The 23749-nt window shown below is 43.4% G+C and overlaps 1 protein-coding gene across 15 annotated transcripts in view; it reads left to right on the forward strand.

Annotated features, from left to right (window-relative positions):
* The window catches only part of BCL11B (BCL11 transcription factor B), a 167265-nt gene that overhangs the window by 15539 nt on the left and 127977 nt on the right, over positions 1 to 23749 (forward strand). For 8 of the 15 annotated variants that reach the window (XM_083517473.1, XM_083517468.1, XM_083517479.1 and 5 more), the window contains exon 2: positions 5494 to 5859. In XM_083517473.1, coding sequence (XP_083373599.1) covers positions 5494 to 5859 — 366 coding nt within the window. Of the gene's footprint in view, positions 1 to 2896; positions 2970 to 3042; positions 4238 to 4610; positions 4629 to 5493; positions 5860 to 23749 lie in introns of those variants that run through there. The other 7 variants (XM_083517474.1, XM_083517469.1, XM_083517476.1 and 4 more) reach the window with 4 other exon arrangements.

Raw genomic sequence — 23749 nt, forward strand, 5'->3', positions numbered from 1 at the left:
AGTTACCTAGTGGATTAATTTGGCTACAAGTAAGTGGAGGAAACTCAAAAGCTTTCGCCCGTGAATCTTCTCTTCCTTAGGCTGCTTCTTGTTCATACACCTCCGTCGACTGTAAGGGGTGGCAGCGTAGGCCTAATTTGAAGTGCTGCGAAAATAATAAGCACCAGGTTCTGATACGCTTCTCTTTCTTACATAATGCATGTGCTTAGTGGGCAGTGATGCAGTTTATGATACGTATGATTCATGTACCAATTAGCAATCTTTTTCAGAAAGGGAAGTTAAGATTTGTTTCGACCTCCAAATAACCATTTCTCTGGCTGAACCTGTGAAATTAGCCTCCGGGTTAGATAAAGCAGTCTTCTCTCATTATTATTATTACTACTACTGCTCTTATTATTTTAAATAAATAAAAAAAGATGCAGCAGCTTTAACAAAAAATAATAATCAGGAAATATTTGGGCAAAGTTCCCATTCAGTTCAGGGATTGCAGTTCAGAATTACGACAAAACGTTTTGCATTGTCCTGCTGCTTTTAGATCTCCAGGAAATTCGGAAGCAAATCACCAATGCCAGTATTTCCATGCGTTCGTTTTTCCCCCTGCAGAGCTTTACTATTCCCATCTCCAGATAAAACTTCAGTGGCTCATCTCTTTTATTTACATGCTGTTAGTTCTCTGCGTATTGATCGGGCCAAATGATAAAAATTTTGTTCAAAGCAAAAACCCCGCCAGCCAATGGGAATTGTGCCTGATTGAAGACCATGTTTCGTGTGGTTTTTCAATTAGGCTGCAATGGAAATATATATATATATATAAATAAAAATAAAAAGTTCGTTGCGCGGCAGCCTGTGAATTAGCAGCTTTGAATGCGTTAGTTTTTCATGCAAACTTAGTTCATCGCAAACTCCTGATTATTCAAATTCATGGCCCCATTTCAGTATGTAAAGGAGCATTTTCTTTTTATATGATCTGATGGTCTAGAAAAAGGTTGTGCTTCCTCCAGACAACTTGCCTAAATGTGGGTCTACGGAATCTTTAGGCAAAGCAAAGTATGGTATGAATGTGAATCTGGAAATCAATTCCTGTCCCTCAAATGCCTTGCAGTTTACAGCATCTTGAAGAAATTTTTGTGATATTTAAGAGGCTTTGCTTAGCAGCTGGTTTCACTGAAATTGAACTTACTCCCAAACGTACATGAATACGCTTCACCTGTAAGTTGACCAAATTCATTTGGACTGAAGTGCATGTTTGTTTGTTTTTGAATTACAATATTTTTCTGTGCATTATTATTATTATTATTATTATTATTATTATTATTATTATTATTAATTTCCCTTCCGGCTGCTTTAAAAGTTGCTGCTCGGTGCAGCTGCCATCAGGGTTGCATGCAAATCCAGCGACGTAACGTAAATAAAATGGAGACTTGAGGTTGCCAGGACCTGATATTAAAATTCTATAAAACCAGCAAGTATTTGGGGAGAGAAGATGGAAGAAAGGATGGCGTGTGGTAGAATTGCTATCCGACGGGAGAAAGTTTGGTTAGAGCAGACATACGACTTTTTTAGTGCTGCAATACCTGAAAAAGGTGTACTTGAAAAGCAGCAGTAGGAAGGTATTCATAGTGCTGGATATTTTCCATAGGAAATTAAGCCAAATTCATTCTGGCGTCTGCTATAATCTGGAATCTGAATGCCTGGTGTCTGTATGCCTGTGGTGGAAAGACTGACCTCCAAGAACCCAGTAATTCACAAGGAACCTCATGCCCTCCCGTCTCTGTACATGGGAACAACCATGTAACCTAAGGCATTTTAAAAAATAAAATAATAAGCATATTATACAGCGATGTGTGCACAGCATTGGCCTTTAGGGGTGGGCAAGCTGAGTGCTGAAGGTGTTGCTCAGCTGAGCTCGGTGTTTGAATGCACTGTCTGCAGTGAGCAAGGATGAAATTGTTGAGAGGTACTTCTGGCATCTTCTCATGGGCACTGCTGGGAATACGTGCCTGGCTGCTAGGTTTTGTAGTCCTGCATGAAGCTACACAGCTTGACAGCTCTGCAAAATTAACCCCTGAGGAAACACACTCAAAGTCTCCTTTGCCTATTTAATCCTAGGTTTGGCTCTCAGTTCTGGCTCCTTAGTTCTCTGTCAACCAGGACATTAAAAGCATTTCTGGTGTACCTCTACCAACAGAAGTCCACATCACCTTGGGCCAAGCATGGGCAGAGGAGGAACGGCGTTGTGGCCTGATGGTCCCACTTGCTCCAGGTTGAACACATGGGGAAGGGAGAATAGGAAGCACATCCTTGGCTTGGCTTGGGTGCGAGACATGTTGCTTCTTTCTCCCATAAGGCCGACCGCCACTTTGGCTCAGCTGCCGACAACGATTTTGGTGCTCATTCGGGCGGTAGCCCCAGTGGTTCAGCCAGGCTTGCGTTGGGTTGGCGGGGTTTGTGTGCTGAAAGCCTCTTCCTGCTCAAAGCCAGCCCAGGAAGCCCCCCTTCTGCATGTTGGTAGGTTGCCCATACTGGCAAACGACAGGGACTTGTTTCCTGAGTTGGTTTTGCCCTTGTAGGGGAGTCTTGCCTCGGGCAATGCTTCCGACATTTTCCTGGCCACCGTGATGCAAAGACTCTGTCCCTGGGATTGCCTCTTCACCATTGAGAAAGGGAGCCATTCTTGAGGCTTCATCTTTCTTGGCCATTCTGGAAACAGAGCACACAAAGGCCCAAACTTTTTTTATGTAAGGTTTTCTGTTTGTCCGAAAGCTTTGTCGTTCTCTTTAGGCCGCAAACGAAACGAGTCTTGTACAGTAACATTGAGATGAGCACACACGGTAGATTTTTCCTCACGAAAATCTTAGCATTTTTTTTTTTAAAAATATTACTACAATATAATCTTTAAAGAAAGCAATGGATGTGTTATTGCGTCATCACCAAAGTTCTCATTCCAAAAAGAAGGAAAGAATGCTCAGGTTTGTCCTCACAGATCACAATTTCTCCTGAACGTAATATGTTGATCTATACATTATTGCCATGTCCCCTATTTCTGAAATAAACATTCTGGCAGGGAGGGTGGAGTGGAACCACCGTGTGGTGACCATTTTGACATCCACATTCTCTACCTATCCTTCCGCGTGCTCTGGAAGTGTTTTTTATCTTGTTGAACTGCTGCGTGCTTTAACACCAAAAGCTTTCCTTCCATGATATTTATTTTATTTCTAGGCCACTTTTCAGGCACGCCTCGTGAAGTGGTTTACATAGAAATATTGGAAGAATAGAGATTAAGTAAAACCATGTATTAAAACTGCGGAGACAAGCGACACGGCTATGTGTGTGTGTGTGTGGTGGGGACTCTTTGAAAAGCAGAATTCTCCTCCCCTCAGGGAAAGATGGCCCCTGAGTAGCCCTGTGGTGATGGTTGGGGCAAGGAGAAGCCACCTCAGCCCAGTCGCTGGAGGGCGAAGAGTTGGCAACTCATCCAAGCAGTTCTTCTGTTTTCTCTTTACCCTTCTTCCCTCAGCGCAAGATGCTCCAACTCCTGTGGTGTTTGTTAAGAGAGAGGGAGGCCGCCTCAGGTGGAAGCTCTGTAGCTCAGCCACAGAACATTTGCCCTGCATGCAGAGCAAATTTGGGGTCAATCCCTGGCATCTCCTCATAGCGTTGGGAGAGACAGCCGTCTGAAATCCTCGAGAGCCTCTTCTGGTGCATGTAGACAATATTGCTCCAGGTGGACCCAGTGGTTTTCCAGCCTAACTCTGTGGTCCTCAACATGGTGCCCATGGGCATTTTGGTGTCCTTCGTTGCTGGCCAACAAGGCTCCCCTGCTTCTTTCTGCAAAGCGTGTTCTCCTTCATGGAGAGCACGTGTTGCGGTGGGGTCTAGCACGTCATCCCTCTGTTTCTGGGCGGGTAAGATTAGATGGCCACGTTTGCGATTGGGCTCCTCTATGTTGTTGGGGAGATTTTAATGTTGCTATTCCTGATTGACAGCCTATTAGCTTTATATTCCCTGCGCGCAGCGTTGAGCTTCCTCTTTTTGCTCCCCTGCTGCTTTCTGCAAATTTTTATTTTTTAAATTTATTTGGGGCTTTGTTTATTGTTGCTTTTTGGGGGGGGGGGGAGATTCCTTTAATTTTTTGGGGGGTGTGATTGCTTTTTTATTGCCTGTGTTTGTTTTGTTATAGGAGGAGGTTTATTTTTAGGGTGTTCCGAGCACTGCCAGTTTTTCTTTTGCAAAATAGGTATTTTGTGGAGCCCACAGCAGTTTGTTAGGTTTCCAAATGTGCCCCTGGAACCCAAAAAGCATTTCTTCTGAGTCTTGTGACTGTACAGTATTTGTAAGACCCATCCTGTATATTCAGCTCTTCCAAAAGACCCATTGCACGCAGAGGATCCTACAAAGTCTGGGTTGGGGTGGAAGGAACATGAAGATATCCTAAACTGTATAGGACAGAGTAATAGGATAGAACTCAGGCTTATTCACAAAGGCCTATTTAAGAAAAAAGCTCTTGAAGCAATTCTTGCAAAATGTTACCTTTATTGTTAATACATTTTTTTCAAGTGTATGTGTGAGTGAGTGAGTGAGAGAGAGAGAGAGAGAGAGAGAGAGAGAGCAACAACCCTATCAGGTAGGTCAGTTATTGTTCCATTTTGCAGAAGAAGACACTGAGGCTGACTTAGATAGGGCTGCTTAATTAGTCCATAGAAACAGTTGACACTATCCATTGGATCAAATCAGTTAATGGCTCTGAAGGCTATCGTAACAGGCTGTTATTGTTCTTAGCACAATACTGATGGGTATTCTTTGAAGATACATTCAGGAAAGCCACATCAGACCTGCCTGTTATTTTGCTCTGCAGACAGACTCGGTTGCAAAACGTATTTAAATCATTTGAGGAGAGACAAGAAGGGTGGGGAATATAAATATATATAAATGGCCTCGGTCCTGTATACTTGAAGGAGTGTCTCCTCCCCCATCAATCAGCCCGGACACTGAGATCCAGCGCTGAGGGCCTTTTGGTGGTTCCCTCACTGGAAGAAGTGAGGTTACAGGGAACCAGGCAAGGGCCTTTTCGGTAGTGGCGCCTGCCCTGTGGAATGCCATCCCATCAGATGCCAAGGAAATAAGCAACTATCCTGCTCTTAAAAGACATCTGAAAGCAGCCCTGTTTAGGGAAGTTTTTAATGTTTAATGCTGTATTGTGTTTTTAATGTTCTATTGGGAGCTGCCCAGAGTTGCTGGGGAAACCCAGATGGGTGGGGTATAAATATATTATTATTACTATTAGTGGGGTATAAAGTTATTATTATTATTATTATTATTATTATTATTATTATTATTATTATTATAAAAGGTAACCTCTGGGTTTTACGATAACCCTGTTCTAAGTCAGGCTATTAGAATTTATAAAAAAAATTGCCCTCAGTTCTTTTTTCTTCCTTTGCCCCTGACCCTCACTTTCTCTTTTCTTTTTCTTTTTTGCTTACCCACTTAAAGCAGAGGCTGACCATGTGGAAACCGCCATTGCCCACGAGGATGAGACCCTAGCGATAGGAGACCCGGTTGGGCTCGGCCTTGCGACGGGTGGAGCAGACCCTGACCTATTAACCTGTGGACAGTGTCAGATGAACTTCCCCCTGGGAGACATCTTGGTTTTTATAGAGCACAAGAGGAAGCAGTGCAATGGCATTGGTGGTTCCTGCTACGAGAAGACTCTGGATAAGAGCAGCCCTCCCCCATCATCACGCTCCGAGCTCAGGAAAGTGTCAGAGCCGGTGGAAATCGGGATCCAAGTCACGCCCGACGAAGAAGACCGTCTTCTCACGCCTAAAGGAATTTGCCCCAAGCTGGAGAACGTTGCAGGTACAGCATGTTTTGTTGTTTTTATACATTAAGTCATGTATGGTCTTCCACCACTGTCCTAACAACCATCCTCTCCTTTTCCAGAGAGAGAGAGAGAGAGAGAGAGAGAGAGAGAGACTTGTGGAAAGTCCCGATAATTCTTAAGACTTCTATAGTAGCCAGGGATGGGGTGGGGATCAAACGTCTGCCACATACTTTGGAGAACCCATTTCTTTTCAGGCTTCTGTGGAACCTGTTCTAAATAGTATTTCATTTCATGGGCAGTAGAGGGCCCTTTGCCAATCTGATTTTTGTGAGGGATGGCTACTAGCATAGGCCATAGTGCGCATTGAGGTGGCAGGTTTCTGAGCCCTCATTTGGCAACTGTGATACTCAATGCTTTTTCTCTCTCTAGAAAACTCACCATGATGTTGTTAGAGTAAGTGCTGCACTTTTAAACAGCAGGAAAAGAGGTACTGCATACCATTGAGTACCCCCTGGAAAAAAGCACTGGTGCTACATGGGTAAGGGGTTAGGAAAGGCCGGCTACCTCTCCCCTACTCCCATCCGCGACAGGTATCGGCCTGCCCCATAGTTCACAACTGGAAGACAATCTGCTTGGCGATAATGCCTCACTTAGAAAACTTGGCTTTGGAAAGGTCTCACCTGGACAAAACGCAACGCCAGAGTTTCAGAGATGTTGTTAATAAATGCAGATTTCTTCTTTGAGCTGTAATGCACGTAGCTTCCAGACAAAGGTAGCACCTCCATTAACTAGAAAACAGGAGAAAAATGGTTGAGGTAGGCTTTCTGGAGGGTTAAACACCCTTAGAGGTAAATATCAACCCACTTTCCCAAAGGCAGCCTGATGTCTGGACTAGGTAAAGAAAATTTCTTGGCTAACATTTCTGCTAGCTCATCTTGACCACAAATGTAGATGCACCCTCTTTGTCTACGCAGGACAGCAAGTCAGAAGGGGATATCCTTTGATGGGGTGGGGGGCTTTTCTCTCTAGGGGGCTGCATGCTATTGGTGGGCAAAGCAATGGATGCACCTCTTGACGTTTGCACAGCAGGCTACATACCCAAAAGCAAAAGCAGGAGTTTTCCACGCCCTCTGCGTTCTTCAGACAAGAGTGTTATCATTGCTCAGAGGCACATCCCAGCTAGGCAAAAGCATCTGAGGAGGTTGGGAAACAGGACACCAGTGTGGTACATGGCGTGTGTGTGTGTGTGTGTGTGTGTGTGTGTGTGTGTGTGTGTGCGTGCATTCTGAGGACTGGAAAGTGAAGATAGGAAGGCCACTTTTTCTAAAAAAAAACTTTCGATTTAATATTTGGTCGTTACTTTCCCAACAATGTTGAACTTGAAGCAGATTGCAAGAATAAGCAAACAACATTTCCACCGGTTTTAATTGTATATTCCAAATCGCAACAGCATATAAGCACAAAGCGAAAGCAAAACCATTCCACAAACAACTGATGCTGGTAAATGCAAGCTCATAATAATTCAAAAATAACATTTCCCCCCTGGGGGCTTAGTTTCCTGACCCCTGCCCATATACAGTGATGTGAAGGGGTGGGGAAGGGCAGTTGCCTTTGGTGGGAGGAAGACGTGAACCTGAACAACAGAAATGTGTAGACCGCAAATAAGAAATGGCTTCCTTTGTTCTCCCCGCCACCCCGCAGTGAAACCTGTTTGTTGTAGTTCCTGTAGGTTCTTACCACCCTTGCAACTCTACTATTGCCAGGTGTCCGCCACAGTTAAATTGGTTTAAAACTGGATTAGGTGTGCGCTTATAGACAGGACAATACAAAACTAAACAGGTGCGCTTGTAAGCTGGATGTGTTAAGGTGCTTGTGCGTAGGCAGAACTGATCTCATTGGTTTTGGAAGCCCTTGAACAGGCCTCTGCCATTTCTGATATTTAAGTGCCCCATATGTTCCTAAATCTGGAGCAAAGAAAGGAAAGAGAGAGAGAAAACCACAGCACCTTTATAAATGCTTCACCCCAGAAATGAGTTTCTGCGAAGTACAGGGTGGAAAAAACAGCGCGAGGTGGTCTGAGGCCAGAAGATGACAAGTATGGTGTATTTTCATTTCTAAAGTGCCTGGACGTTGCGGTGAAATTAGTTGTGTAGGTCAAAGCTGCCCTGAGGCTGTCTTTACCATGTGCAGCCAACACTTCTTCCGCAGATTGCCACTGGTCTTCTTAAAGGGTTATTACAGAAAGGAGGACTGTGTCATCCACCTGGATGAGCACCTTAAAGAAATTGCCTTGAACTGCGCACAATGCAGGATAACTTTTTTTCTTTTTCTTTAGCACTGGGCGGCCACAGAAAACTCCCCGGTCTCAAACCAAACTGAAACTAGTCCAAACTTAACTGTGACAGCTCTGTAGCTGAAATGAATTGAATATAGCTCTGGAATAGAAAATCTGATGTCAGGGTTTTGGGGTTTGTTTGTGTTTTGGTTGTTGGTATTTTTAGAAATGAGTGGGGCTGACGCCTCTGCCTCAGAATTTGGCTTTCTTACAGCTTTGAGATTTTATGGCAAGGAAAAAAGAAGCTTGGTTCTTGGTATCTCCAGGGCTGTGCATCCTAAAGCCAAGTCGTAAGATGTAGGGACACAGAAGCTGCCATATTAGATTTGGATTACTGGCCAGCAGCAGATCTGCAGGGGACATCCTGGGAGATAGCAAAACATATCTAAGCTTAGAATGATATGTGGAATAAGTTTTTACATGTGTGTAATATTAATCTTGCAGTGGGTGAAATGACTGGGTACATCCCCGCCGTCGCCCTTAGGCTTCAAGCCCTTGTACATTGCAGATCAGCTGTTGCATCCGCTTACAGGTTTCTGCAGCTGATTTGAAGAGTGCAGACCTAGCACCCAAATTTCTCTTAAGGTGCTTTCCTTTGCTATATGGTGAGTTGCGTTCCAGATCCAGACTGCGTCCCAGCCTTTCAGAAAAGCAGGTGCCTGTTTGAATGCTTGGCGGAGTCTTGGAAAGTAGAGGTTATTCTTGCATTGCAGGGGGGTTGGACTAAATGGCCCTTGAAGGTCCCTTCCAACTCTATGCTTCTGTGATTCTAGGTGGAGTTGCGTATGGTAAGAGACGTATACTACAGTGCCGTGCAGAGCAGTTTGTCCCTTCCCATGATTATCAGAAGCCAAATAAACTATACACTGGAAAAAAATATAGCCAAATGACATTACACTCATTAAGTTGGCACACATTTCAAAATAACTAGTGTAGATTTTTTTTTTGGGGGGGGGGATGTCTCGGTTATAGGACCCAGCCAAGCCAGGACATCACTGATTGTAGCTGTCGCATGGTAACATGTCATGCGCCTTGGCTGGGATGCTGAATAGTTCCACAAACTTGCAAGAGCTATGTGATACTGAATGGGATGAAGTCACTCATCCTTTCTCAAATTTGCCCTGTAAGTTTGTCTGTCAGGAAAAAAAAATGTCACACGTACTTATTCTGGGCCAAAGCATATGTAGATGTGGTGTTAAATGGATTTTTGCATTTATTCTTACTTTTAAAATGGCAAGTAGCAGCTGCTGTCTCTGTGTGTGTCATTATTATAACTGCAGCAGTTGGGAAAGGGGTACAGTAGTTTAAACTTTTCCTTCCCTATTGCTGTCCTGAAGAAAATCTCTCCTTCTTAACACGAATAGTAATTGCTAAAAATGCAGCTGTTAATCTGAATGATTAATATACCAACTGAAATGTCATTAGGTGTTTAAAAAAAAAGAACCCCAGAAATTTAAGAATGGGGGGGGGGATAATTGATCAAGGAACATGGGAAATTTGTATAAATTTGGAATTATATTGGTGTTAATTGGAATCTGTATAATTGGCAAAACTGTGGTAATATTGGGTAAATATTGGAAAAATTGTATCATTTATTTTGTTAAAAATGAAGAAAACCTCTCATTTGAGGCTGTTACTTGGTGACTGGGGGAGTGCTTTTGCCTCAGTGCAAATAGCAGCTTTGAAGGAGTGATCTTCGTTAGGGCAGGGCTGGGGAGGAAAGCGTTAAGCACCTCCACCCTATCTGCTGCGGTATCGATAATAATCACACACACCCTAAGATGCACGTTGCATGCAGTTGTGCTTGTCCGTTGTACACGCTGCTGCAACCAGGGAAGAGAGCCTGCAATAAGACTGCACAGCTAGAGAATCAGGAGCGAGTCTGCCTCACACTTTAATGATGTCTCTGAGATGCAAACCATTGCTTTCTCCCAGAGAAAGGAATAGCATTCCTGGTGTCGGATGTTGGGACCCAAAACCTCCTTGCTCCTGTGCACGCATAACCCACTAACCGGTGAAGCTTCTGCAAACATACAAACGTTCTCTCCAATTCATACCTCCCTTCGGAAGACGTTTTGCCATCCATGTTGCCAGCAGGTGCTGTGGAACTTGGTTTTGCCCACCTTTGATTTCCACACAGGTTTTGGGCTTGTGCTAACTTAGGTTTGTTTCTAGCACACTTTTGCAATTGCCGTGGCAGTTGTGGAGGGTTAGGACCCCCCCTCCCCTGAAAAAAGGCAAAAAAGAGAGAGAGGAGGCAAAAGGAATAATAATGATAATAAGCAAGCGCACACAAGAAAGAAAGGGAAGAGCTGGAGCTCTTTAATCTTTCTCCCATGCTAAACCAAAGATCAAATGGAAATAAGCCGGATATTTCGAATCTGCAAATAAAATAAAAGAAGTGGTTCGTTTGACTCCCCAGCCCCATTTCCTTGACACAGGATAAAAACTCCCCCAGTAAATAATGGCAGAAATAAGTCATTCTCAAATTAGGGATTGAACTCTGAGATAAAGAGGTCTGCAGTGTCCTATTTTAGCGTAGGGTTTTTTGCTCACCTTCTACTCCCTCCTTTTGCTCCTTTTACTTCCTTTCTTTTTTTTAATAGCAGAGGATAGTTTTCAATAGTAGGATAAAAGCTTCATATTACAGCCATGGAGGGTAGCCATGGAAAAAAAAGCCCTTACAGAAGTCATTCACTGAAAAGGCTTTAGTGGGATATACCAAGCCCCTTATTTATTTTTCAATAGAACGGCTTTCTGCATTAGCCAAGAAAATCAGAATCTGTATTTAACATTAAAGGTATTTCCCAGTGAGAGGCTGTAGAGCATTGTTGTTAGATTTGTTTAAAAAAGAGACTAAATACGATTTCATAAAAGGGAAACTTAATCTCTAAGGCAGCTTTCTCTCTCCCCCCCCCTCTTTTTTTTTTTTTTGGTAATAATGCAACAGCCTACAATATTTTCACTTTCTATGCGACGAAAGATATTCTTAGCTTTTTCTGTGCTGCGACAGGAAGAATGAAAATTTCTTTATTCCACCAAGAAATATGTAAAATAATCCTTTAGAAGAGCGGGGAAGATATGTTTGTTCAAAGCATTTAAAATGTTATTTTAATCAAAGGCACAAAACAGCCGACATGCTATGTCAGCTAAAAGGAGACTATTACATTTGAACTGCAAACTGCGCTCATCTTTTTTCTTTTATTTCCTTCCCCCTACCCCAGCCCAACCTCTTTCCCCCTCCCTTCCCCAGCACTTTGAAACAAATTTAGAATAAAAAAAATTGAATAAAAAAAGAAGAGAAATAAAGATTAAAGAATAAAGTGTGTGTTGAGGGGGGAACTTCAGTGGCTCAAATGTGTAAAAGTAATTTAATATGGCGGAAGCATTAATTATTTTAGCTTAATTGAATTCTGAGGACTGCAGCCGTTGCATTTTTGTTAGACAAGCTCTGTTTATTATTTCTTTGTGTGTAGATTAACAGTAAAGGAAACATAGATAACTTTCACTTATTTATTGTAAAATAAATGTGTCAATTCATGTGTAGAGCAAGCTGTTCAAAGATAATGGAGTCTTTATGTTTGAAGAGTGGGGAAACAGAAATAGGAGGGGAGGGGGCGAGAAAAGAAAAATAGAGATCTATGAAATGCACAGTTGCCCTCACAGAGCTACTTACAAAGCTACTTTTCTCAAACTCATGTCATGTTCCTTGATCTCTTTTTACTTAGAACGATTTGTGGATGTTGCTGCATCTGCCTCTATAATATAGTTCCTCTGGCCGTGTGGAGCCAAGAAATGTCAAGCACTGAGTCAGGCTAATTTTTGCCTGACTCCTTTTTCACGGAGTCTACAGGCTGGACCTGCGAGAGGACGAAGGAAGGGGAGAGCAGGACCAGCTTGACCCTAAAAGGCAGACTAGGAAATGCTAGATTTCTAAGCAAGACACCAAATGACTCCTTAAACCAGGGTTACCAGTTGCCAAAACCGAATGCCTCGTTACCATTTTTTGGTCCAGACGGCTCAAAAGTCGTATTATTTTTTCTTGCACATAGGACACTTCGTTCTGATTGTGCAGATAAAATATAACAGATTGAATTCTACAGGATGCGCTGCCAGTGTGTGAAAATGGTCAAGATCCAAGGCATGCGCCTCTAGACGGTGGAGTCATTAGGCACCATGCTGGCTCCTGCACCTCTTCACTTGGTCGCAAGTGGCCAGTAGCCAGGTGCAAAAAACACCTGGTGAATTTCGAGCGCTGACACTAGGCGGCATCGAGTTCAAGTGGCATCGAGAGGCAGTGTGCAAGGTTGGGTGTTCCTGCGTGTTTCTGGCCTAGCTTGCATCCCTTAAAATGGAGGGCATCCCAGAATCCTCGGTGGCGTGTAGGAATGTACTCTGATGTGTAGTTTGCTTGTGAAGGATGTTTCTGCTGGCAGGCCTAGAATGGCGGAAAGTTGAACCATAAGCTGATGCTTCTAGTCTGAAAGATGAGGACAACGGCGTTTCTGGCATCAGGGAGCTAAATTTCCATCACTTAGTAATGTATTGAAGTTGGCACTGCATCCTTATCTTTTGGCTTTCTAAGTAGGGCATAGGGCTATTTCACAGTGCTACCTATTAGTGGTGACATACTTGGCTGTGGTGGTTGGTCAAGAGTGTGGAAATCTACACGGCTGCAGGCTATGTCACTCTGTTGAATACATGCCTCTTGCTTTCCACCCACTTGCGATTCTGAGGCCAAGCCTTTATTTCCTTGTTCGTCCTGAATGCTGCTAGTAAACTCAGCTACTAAGTCTGAACCTCAGCAGGCTTGAGCAACTTCGGGGTTTGCAGAAGTACAAAAAGGGGGGGGGGAATCCTAAAAGGAATAATAATAATAATAATAATAATAATAATAATTTATTTATTTATATCCCACCCATCCGGCTGGGTTTCCCCAGCCACTCTGGGCGTCTTCCAACCGAACATTAAAAACACAATACAGCATTAAACATTAAAAAACTTCCCTAAACAGGGCTACCTTCAGATGTCTTTTAAAAGTCAGATAGTTGTTTATTTCCTTGACATCTGATGGGAGGGCACCACCACTGAGAAGGCCCACTGCCTGGTTCCCTGTAACCTCACTTCTTGCAGGGAGGGAACTGCCAGAAGGCCCTTGGAGCTGGACCTCAGTGTCTGGGCTGAATGATGCGGGTGGAGACGCTCCTTCAGGTATACAGGAAGGGGTGAAGGAACTCTGAAACAGCTGGACTGAGCATATTATGTGGGTACCAAATGCTTTCTTGAGAGTGTGTGCGGAATGGAGTGCCCTGGAAGTCATCCCAACAGGCTGGATCCTTGAAAAAGAGAACTCAACTTTGCAACATTTTGTCTTACGGGCTTGATTTATTAATAGCAAACATACTAGTAAATGTATGCAAGTTCTAGAGTCGATTCATATTTTCTGATTTACAAAATGTGAGCATCTTTTAGTCCAGAATTTCAAACACAGCCTTCGCAACAGCATGGACATATGTGTTATGGGCAAGGTCTTTCTTTTAAATCAGTTGAACCTAGCTGTGCAAATCCCTCTTCGCTGTCCCTCAGATAAGTCATATGTCTCTATAATAAAATGCAGTCTGGTCAGTAAATTGGAGAGGTGTTACCAGTATTATGTGTGGGTCCCCCCCCTTTTGTGTTTTAACTGTATATGCACTTATGGCTGCAAAAGAATGGACACACACACTCTGCCTAGTTTACAGTGGGAATTCCAACCACACTTTGTAACTCGCCTTCTTACTGTCCAGACTTAAGCCCCACAATTATTATTTCTTGCTCTGCATGTCCTGTTTCTGCTGACTTCATATTTTTTATCTTGTGCTATTCCATCTCCCCTCGAATTTCTGTGTTGTCTTCTATGTTTATTTTGAGATTCCCACTCTCATTCTTTACAACAAAGAAGATTACATAACAATAACCTTATTGCATAAGACCAAAGGTCCATCTCTGCTCAGTGTAGCTATTGTGGCTAAAACCTGCTGATAGACTTATCCATGGCTTGTCTAATTCCTTTATAAATTGCCACCACCATCACTCACTGTGTCTTCGCCCTGTTCCCCATTTCACTTTTCCTAAAATGAGCATGCTCCTCTGCAACTGGCTCTACTCATTCCTTTCTTTGGACACATCCCTGCTGTAGTTGCAAAATTGAATTGACAGTAATTCCAACTCCCTGGTACCCCTGGGAACTGCGAATTCTGTGTTTTGGGATCTCCAATGGAAAGTCGTCAGCACCCTTGCCAAGCTACGGTTCTCAGGAATCTTTAGGAGCATCCATGTCCACTAGATTTGTATGTGTCTTAAATGTTTGTAGAGGTAAGCCTTGACTCCCATCAACTTTGACCAGCATGGCTAATGGGAAGGGTTGATGGGAGCTGTAGCCCAACAACATTTGGAGGACCACAGATTCCCCATCCTTGCTTTGTCTTCTGCTATATTGCTGCTCATGCCTGATGCAGCCATCCTCTCTCTTCCTTCCTCCCAGTTATCCTTTCCCCTTGGAATCCTTTCTCAAAACCCACATCTCCTGACCGGCTTTCCTTACAGCCTCATTTAAGGCCTAGCTTATTGCTGCCATGTGGTGTCATTTAAAGCAGTGTCTTGTTACATGAGTTTCACCGCCCTGTTGCAAATATTGGGAAAGAGAGGTTTATAGTGACAGGCCAAAAAATTCCCAGTCTGCATAGTGAGTTTCATTGCTGCAGAATAATAAAAAAAAAAACACAACAAGATCAGGAGTGGGGAACCTGTGGCCCTCCAGGTGTTGTTGGACTACAACTCCCATGATTCCTCATGCTGGCTGAGACTGATGGGATTTGAAGTTTAACAACATCTGGAAGGCCACAGGTTCCCCGTCACTGAGTTAGGTGTAGCAGCTGGAAATGGTTTCCATGTGATGTTGGTAGTATGTCAGCCCGCTGTAGGGTAGTGGATAAGAAATTTATGGATGAAATGTATTTTTTTGGCAGCAAACCACTGTTTTTTTTACCTCAGCTCCTTCTCTGTACCAAAGCAATGTTGGCCTGCTCTATAGGGCTGTTTTACTGAGATAAATGTATATGAAACACTTTCTAAAATTCTGTATGCCTGCTATGTATTTTTATTCTGGGCAATCTGCCATTCATAACTCATCCTTTTCCTAGTTACTGAACCAGTTCTTACCAATCTTCCTACCCAGACAGAATAGTAGCATGGTACAGATGGATTCCCCCCCCCTTGTTTGTTATCAGTGTTTTAACTTTGGGGATGCAATGAATTTGTTTGTTACTTTTTCCCTAGTTTCATATCTTTCTTTTTTTTAAAAAAAAGATAATTATTTGTTGTAATGCACCTAGAGAACTTCAGGGTGTGTGGCGACGCATGAATGCTATAAATAAACAAATACTATTTCAGACTTCAAGTGGGCAACAGTATGTTTCAATGCTACCTAGTATAAAATAACTCATTGTACATATGTTCAGGAAAAGGATTCTAGTTCAACCTTCTTCCTCACATGTGAGCACAGGGAATTTTTAATATGAGGGAGCATTTTAAAAAATGCCCCCCACATTTGAAATGGTGCCGTCCAGCAAAAGTTGCATCATGTGATTGCCCTGACCATGCATTTTGGTGCTTAGAACATGGAAATTATTGTGTCATGTATATGTGTTCGGTACAGCTCCTATTAACCAGCAACGGTAGAAACAGAGTAGCAGAGCAGTGTTCCTAGACTTTCAAACGTTGCTCAAACTAGTAGTGCAAATTCATTAGGGAGCTGTGTTAATTGCTGCAAAGGTTGCAGAAGATATTACACGAAGCCCACTTCCTATTATTATTATTATTATTATTATTATTATTATTATTATTATTTATTCAACCCACCGAAGCAGCATTCTGGACTTCACGTGTACTAGAACTTGATATACATGGTGGGAGAAGAAAGGGAGATTGGCCGGGGTGAGGGGGAAGAGTGAGCGTGACTCGCTGTCAAATGGAGGATTAAACTGCAACCCCTGCTCTACGAGTGCTCGTTTTGGCCTTTTAAATGGTAAAACTGCCAGTGAGAGGAACGAAATAACTCGCATGTGCTGGGAGCTAGAGATAAACACTGCTGCAGGTTGCTGTGAAAAGAAGCCATTTGATATATTTAGAATTGTTATTTTTCCTCCAAATTAAGATTAGTTAAAATCCATGTGTGTTGCGTGAGTGATTGTTAACTCAATGGCATGGATTATCCTTTCCTCACATCATGACAGCTAATTATTATTGCTGTCTACCCAGAGACATTCACTTACACTGTGTACCATTATGGATCCGGGCACCCCATATTAACGTTTAGGAGTCAGACAAGCCACGGTGGCATCTTAAGTGGGAGAGGAGAAGGAGGCAGGGAAGGCGTTCTGCTACTTGGCGATGAAAAGAGCCCTTGTCTGAGGGCCTGTTATGCCAGGCAGGTTTGGAGCAGGTGGTCAAAGAAGAAGCGCTGAGCTAGCAGCCAGAGTTGGAAATCGGTCAGTGTGGACAGGTTTCTCCATTTGTCTGGGGGCTGAGCTATTGACAAGAGTCGGACAAAAGTCAGGAGTTGTCCCAGAACCAAGGGACAAAGTCAGGCTTTCAAGCCCAAGGAGCACACCAAGATAAACAGGAACTAGGAAGACCATTGTTGCTTGAGCAAAATCCCAGGAAGCCCTTTGTAGCTCTTCCCATTTAGAAGGGCCCAATCAATGGTCAGACTGGGTGGGCAGGGCCACGCCAGAGCCTAGATTACTTTGCTTTCCTCAAACATGTTATGATGCTGACCTAATAATGCATTACCTCAGGACTCCTTATAACAGGCTCCCTCAACCTTGGCCCTCCAGATGTTTTTGGTCTACAACACCCATGATCCCTAGCTAGCATGACCAATGGACAGGGATGATGGGAATTGTAGTCTCAAAACATCTGGAGGGCCGAGTTTGAGGAAGCCTGCCTTATAACAACCCTGCAAGGCAGGGGAAGGGGATCCCTGGCTCTCTAGATGTTGTTGCACTCCAGTCCCAGCCAGCATGGCCAGTTGTCAGGGATGATGGGGGTTGTAGTCCATTATTACCCAGTGTGCAATTGGCTCCCCATCCCTGCCGTAAAGCATGCCAGTATTATTATTTATTATGGCTATTATTTATTATTATCCCTGTATTGTAGTTGTGAGTGTGAATGTTGAAGGAGGGGGTCTGAGGCTAAAAAATAATGGCTGGCTTCAAGTCATATAACAAATAAATTGTTCCGGAAAGATTTGAACAGAGCCCTACCTGCTTCATAATGCAGTCTCCTAGCCCCTGTGAACATTTGCTTTCACACACACACACATACACACACACACACACACACACTCCTGCCCCTAAATGGACAAATAGGTGTAAACAGAACTGAAGCAATAACCCTCCTTTGCCACAAAACAAGTTTTTGGATTGGTATTTGAACACAGTGCCACGTTAATGGCCCTCCTATTTAAAAGATCCCTCCTTTTTAAAAGTTTATTGTCTCTTTGCTGGTTGTGTGTCCATAGCACAAACCTATACTAGTTATGTGTTCATGGTAGAAAAGTATATTAGCCACAGGTGGATGAAAGGTGCACTATTGCATGTGTGTAACTACTGACTTGATTATTTCTTCAGCCTGTGGTAAAAAAAAACCAGGGGTTATTGCTAACAGATCTTATCCTCCACACCTCCTAGCAAGGAGAATCAAACCACCAGGAGTATCTCCTGTGCAAATCTCATTGATGGCAGGGAAACGGTTGGGAACAGCCATAGCTTAGTGGGAGAATATTTGCCAAGTTCAACCTCTGGCATCTCCAAGCAGGGCTGGTAGAGAGCCCATTTTGAAATCCTAGAGAGTCTAGAGACAGTACTGAGATAGATGGACCAATCATTTGAATTGATATAAGGCAGCTTCCTGTGTTCCTATATGGTTTTGGAGCACATCTGCCTCTGGCCAGCTCTTTGTGGACAATGAAAATTAATATTATAATTGGTGTATCCTGGAACATATGTCTTACAGTGTATTAGACAGAACAAACATGTTTTTAGTCATTGCTGTCTTATCTGGTGTAGGTGAAAAAAAAGATGTTATGCCAAAAAAAAGCACCGGGCTTTATTCTGTCTTACAGAATAAATGGTTGTGGAACATGTACGTGGCCATTAATTAATTCCTCCCTTTTGCAGTATGCAGCAGGCTTAACTAACTACTTTGTTATAAACAATTAAGGTGACCAGTGTATTAAGGATGCACGCAGAGTGTGTCAGTTGCAGTTTATTTATTTATTGACTACATTTATATTTCACCTTTCCTCAAAGCAGCTCAAGGAAATGTGCACATGGTTTTCTCCCTACCCCTCCATTTTTATCTTCACAATAACTCTGTGAGGTAAGTTAGGCTGAGAGATACTGACTGGCCCAAGATCGCCCAGTGAACTTCAGGGCTGAGTGGGGATCTGAGCCTATGTCTTCCTGGTCCTAGTCCAACACTCATGATGACACTCCAGTTTATGTAGTCCTTATCTACTGCATTTGTATCCTTGTCTCCTGGCACCATTGTCACCTAATTCTGCAGACATCACCTGAACTTAAGTGGTATCATTACAGTTGCCGCCTTTTGACCTGCAGACAGTCCTTCTAGGAATGGGAACACCCAAACACTTCTTCTTTTAAACTTTTGTTCTTGTTGCAAACCAGAACATTTATAAAGAATAAAACAAAACAAAAAATAGAACATTGCAGTAAACCATGTCCCGTCCAGAACCATATGATACGAGTTGCATGAAATAGATTACAAAGCTTGTTTGTGCTGTCAGCAATAAAAATGGGGAGGGGGAAAGACAAACATAAGAGTGTTTATCAACGTTACATAGCAAAGTTAATGTCAATAAGTCGTTCTAGAAAGAGTGATGTGTAAGAAGCGGTCTGGGTTCTCCCGGATTCAAATTAATAAAAGTCAGAAAGTGCATCCAGTCGTCTGCAAATGTATCTCAGTTGGTTTTTCCTTTAGATAATTTACTTTGCTTTGTCACTTCCATCAGCCAGCACAGATTGCCACTCCCTGTCATACTGGGAACTCCAAAAAAGTTACCCAGGCCAGACTTGCACCCCATCCATGCATAAGCAGTAAGTCTTCTCTTGAAGCACTTTCACTAGATTATTGTTCAAATGTACAGTCTTTTTTTCTTGTTTCCCCTTTCTGTTTTTCAATGATAAAGTTCAGGTGAAACCTGTTCTTCCTGTTTGTAGCTGAAGATGGCAGTGCACAGTGCTTCAGCTAAGCTTCCTGTGAAGTCACAAGGCCACTTCCTCCTTTTTCTGGAGCACTTTTTCAGTGTGTGTGTGTGTGTGTGTGTGTGTGCGCGTGCGTGCGTCCATGCTTTAAAAATAAAGGAACAGATTAATGCAACTTTTTTTGTATTTGTATTTGTGTTTTTTGTATCTGTCACAGCCATTCTGATTGTGGGATGAATCCACTTACGGATAAATACAGCCTGTAATTTCTCTTCTTTGGCTTTGTGTTAATTTACTTTGGAGCTTGGAATCTTCTTGAGTAAAAGGGAAAAAAAGAGACGTGGTGGTGGGGAATCATAGTCTGTTTCTCCAGCATTATACCATACATTTCCTGTAAGTTTCCCCTCCCAAAAGAGTTACAACAAGTTATTTCACACACACAGAGCATGGGAACCCTTTCTTCAGCTAGAGTACCATTTCTCCCAAACATTGTGTTTGGACAGCTTGGTGTGTTGACACTAGATTGCAACTGATAGTGCATTGCTAAAGGTGAATAAGGTGCTAATGGGGCAAGCTCTTCGTTTCCACACAGCATTTTTTTTTGGGGGGGGGGCGATTCATGCATCAGACAAATAAGGCTGTTATGTGACAACCTTAAGAAAGGTTCTGGAGGCCATCAGGTAGCGTAAGATATTGATGGGGCTGGATCCCACCGTAGCTTATGGAAATCATTCTACAAGTTGGTGAAGAAAATGGAACAAGGGTGCAAACATTCATAATAGCTTGATGGTGGGTAACTTGATGAAGAAGAAAACTCAGAGTGTAGCAGCTGTGAAAAACCTTAGTAAAGGGTTTGAAGATAAAATTGCCAAAATTACGATGCTGGAATATAAATCTGTAGTGAGACCACGCTTAGAATACAAAAGGGATGTTGTACAGCCGGAAAAGGTTCAGAAAAGGAACAACTCCCCTTTGAGGAAAGTTTACCTCGTTTGGGGCTTTTTAGTTTTTTTTTTAAGTGAGCAAGGGATTGCGTTATAGATGATTTTAAAATTAAGCATAGTGAAGAGAAAGTGGACAGAGACCTCATCATAGCTTTCAGGGTCATGCAATAATTTTGGAAGACAGAGGACAGGGAAAAAAAATAGTACTTTTTCCACATGATACATAGATAAATTATGAAATTTGCTCCAGAAAGCTGTAGTAAAATGACCACCAACCTAGATGGCTTAAAAAGGGAGTAAGCAAATTAATGGAGCTTAAGTGGGTGGCAGCATGCCTTGGAATACCACATGCTGGGAATCGCAAGCAGGAATGGAGTATGGTTGCACTCATACCTTGCTTATGGGTTTCCCATAGGCACTTAGCTGACCACTGTGAGATCAGGATGCTGGACCAAGGTGGGCCTTTGGCTTCACCCCGCAGAGCTGTTCTTAATCTTACGCTGCAACTCAATTATGCTGTTGGCCATTCCTCTTTCAAGGTGCAGGCTGTTTTGCTGGCCTACATTTCCTGTGGTTTTCTTTCGTTTTGGGAAGCTGCAGCTTAACGTTAATTCGAGTTCCGGTCTTCCCTGAAAATGCGGGGAACTGAAGAGGAGCAAATCCATTGGTGCTTTCCTCTTGCAGGCATTGGGTGTGGTTTGTCATTGGACATCTGGTCCAGACTTAACCTGTGGCCCATGGGAAGCCTTGCTGGTGGATCCTGTTGATGGAGGGACAAACCTGGTTATGTGAAACCCAGGTAGCATTTCCTGGCATTTGTTTTAATTTGGCCATAATGGTAACTAGATGAATGTTAGCGTTTACTTTCTCTGTAATGAGACTTCACAGTTATTTAAACTTCAAAGTGCCTGGAAAGACTCAGTTCTGTTCTGGCCTTTTGTTCTGCTGCAACAAAAAGCAGCTACAATTGTTGTTCTCACTTTAGCCTACGGGTGCTTCCAGACAGGAGCTTTATATTGCAAGTGGGATGCAGGTTTTTTTTTTTTTGCTGTGTGATTGGCACATTAGCTTCCACACGTTCTAACTCATGGATGTTAGTTGCTTTTCTGTTGTTTGCTGCCCACACCAGAGGGAGGACCTTGGCAGGTTGTATCTGGGCTGCTCTTTTCTTTTCTTTCTTTCTTTCTTTCTTTCTTTCTTTCTTTCTTTCTTTCTTTCTTCCCTCCCTCCCTCCCTCCCTCCCTCCCTCCCTTCCTTCCTTCCTTCGCGCGCTCTCTCTCTCTCTCTCTCTCTCTCTCTCTTCCATAGGCGCTGACTCCATGGGGCCTGAGGGGGCACGAGCCCCCTCAAAAATTCGTTTGGGGGGGCTCCACCCCCCCAATAATCTCGGGCGCCCCTCCAGCAGAGCGCCACCGCTGCCCCTCCCCCAGCCCAAAATGCACAGGGGCGGGCTGCATGCCTCCTGCCCTCCCTCCCGGGCAAAAGCACCACCCAATTTCCTTCAGAGCTGATTAATAGGCGCAGCACGCTCTCCCCTATTCGCTCACGAGGAGGTGGCGCCACTTTATCTGCATATTCATGAGCTTATTTATTATTCATGAGCTTTCCCGGGCCCCCCCAATATTTTTTATAAGTCCGCGCCCCTGCTCTCTTCCTTCCTTCCAACCACTCCTTGCCTGTCCTCTACTACCTTTTACTGTTCTGGGATATTTACGTGCCTGTTTTCACTCAAACTTATCCAGCCTGTCTGGATGCATCTTCAATAACTGCACCAGCAAAACAACTTCTGTAGAGGGACTCCCCTTCTCTCTTCTTTCCGCGTGTGCCCTTTACCATCCCCATATCTGCTCCAGAGGGTTGAGGGACAAATGCAGGAGGCTTGCAGGGTGAGGAGAAGGGTGCAAGAAGTCCTTGCTGTGATGGGACATTAGCCTTGGTGCTATGTTGAATTCCACCCATCGCAGCAATAGGAGGCACCCTTCTAATCTGGGGTTGGGGAGATATCTCCCATGATGTAGTTGAAATGTTCTTGATGTGGGTCATCTCAGTAAACAGATTGGGAAAGGTTGGTGATACGTCATTCCTGGCTTCTTGTCCACTCCTCTTTGTTTTTGCCCTTTTGTTTTGGTTGTTGGATACTTGGGCTTGTGTTGCTAGCTATGCTAGTGCAATGACACAACTTTGGGATTTGTGCAACACCTTTGCCATATCAGTGCAACTGGAGAATGCTTGGGAGGGTAGTCTTGGGATGATTTCCAAATGACTTCATGTGAGAATTACCGGTCTCATATTTCAGTAGCACACTGATTGTTGTCTCCAGTGCAGGCCTATTGAAGCCAGAAAAGAGATGCAAGCCTTGAAGACTGCAGATTGCTGTGACTCAGCCAAGCAAGTGAATCATGCTAAACACAGCACCAGGAATACAATGCAAAATAGTAGCAAGCAGATTAAAAGTAGAGAAACGCAATTCATGCGTCTGACCTCTTTTGTTTGCACTAATCTTAATAGGAACAGCCCATGCAATTCACGCTTTATATGCTTAACTGCAGACAGCTGCTTATACATTCAAAACTAGTAGCTGTTTGTTACAACTGGAAAAGACCCAGGCGATAGCTTACGCTGTTTGTCTCTGGACAAAACATACTGGACATAATAGAGATTTGCAACAACATTCAAATGGCAGTGCTGGTTTAAACATTAAATAAAGCGATCTATAGTGTAGAGACCCAGCAAAATGGAGTCTCCTACTGCAGTCAGATGATGGGATAGTGGCTTGACAAATATACCCACCTTATCTATCAACCTTCTACAGTATTCCACCCTTGCCCCAAAGAACCAAGGCTGGCATACTACTGGTGCAAACCACTGATAGCATGCCAGATCCTATCCCGTTATCCATATTGGTTGCTTTCAAAGCACTTTCAACACTGATTGATAGTGACATTGGGCTATAGTCAACTCTTAGTATTACTTGAGAGGGGGACCCATTAAGATTCACTAACTTAGGCCCATTAATTTCAGTGGGTTTACTCCAAGTAGAACTTGATTGAATGGAAGCCATTGTGTGGTTCTGTCGGATGGTCTTGCGAGGCTGTGTTTTGGGTATAGAGGATGCCTGACTTGAGGCTGCATTTGGTCTGTCCTGGGGGTGGGGGGAAGGTAGACCTGGTTTTTCTAAAACAAAAGGTTGTGCTGAGGAGCTGTAGCTCAGAGCTAGAGCATGTACAGTTTAATGAGTATTGGGTACCATGGCCAGGAAGATGCCTCTGTCAGGCTTCCATAGGAGTGTTGACTAGACAGGTCTGTGTTCTGAGCAGTGCTGGCACTTCCAATAGCTTGGAGGCTACCTCAGGAGACAGATGCTTGCTGGTAGGACCAG

Source organism: Podarcis liolepis, assembly GCF_965112155.1.
Source record: "Podarcis liolepis genome assembly, chromosome: 1".
NCBI classification, from domain to species: domain Eukaryota; kingdom Metazoa; phylum Chordata; class Lepidosauria; order Squamata; family Lacertidae; genus Podarcis; species Podarcis liolepis.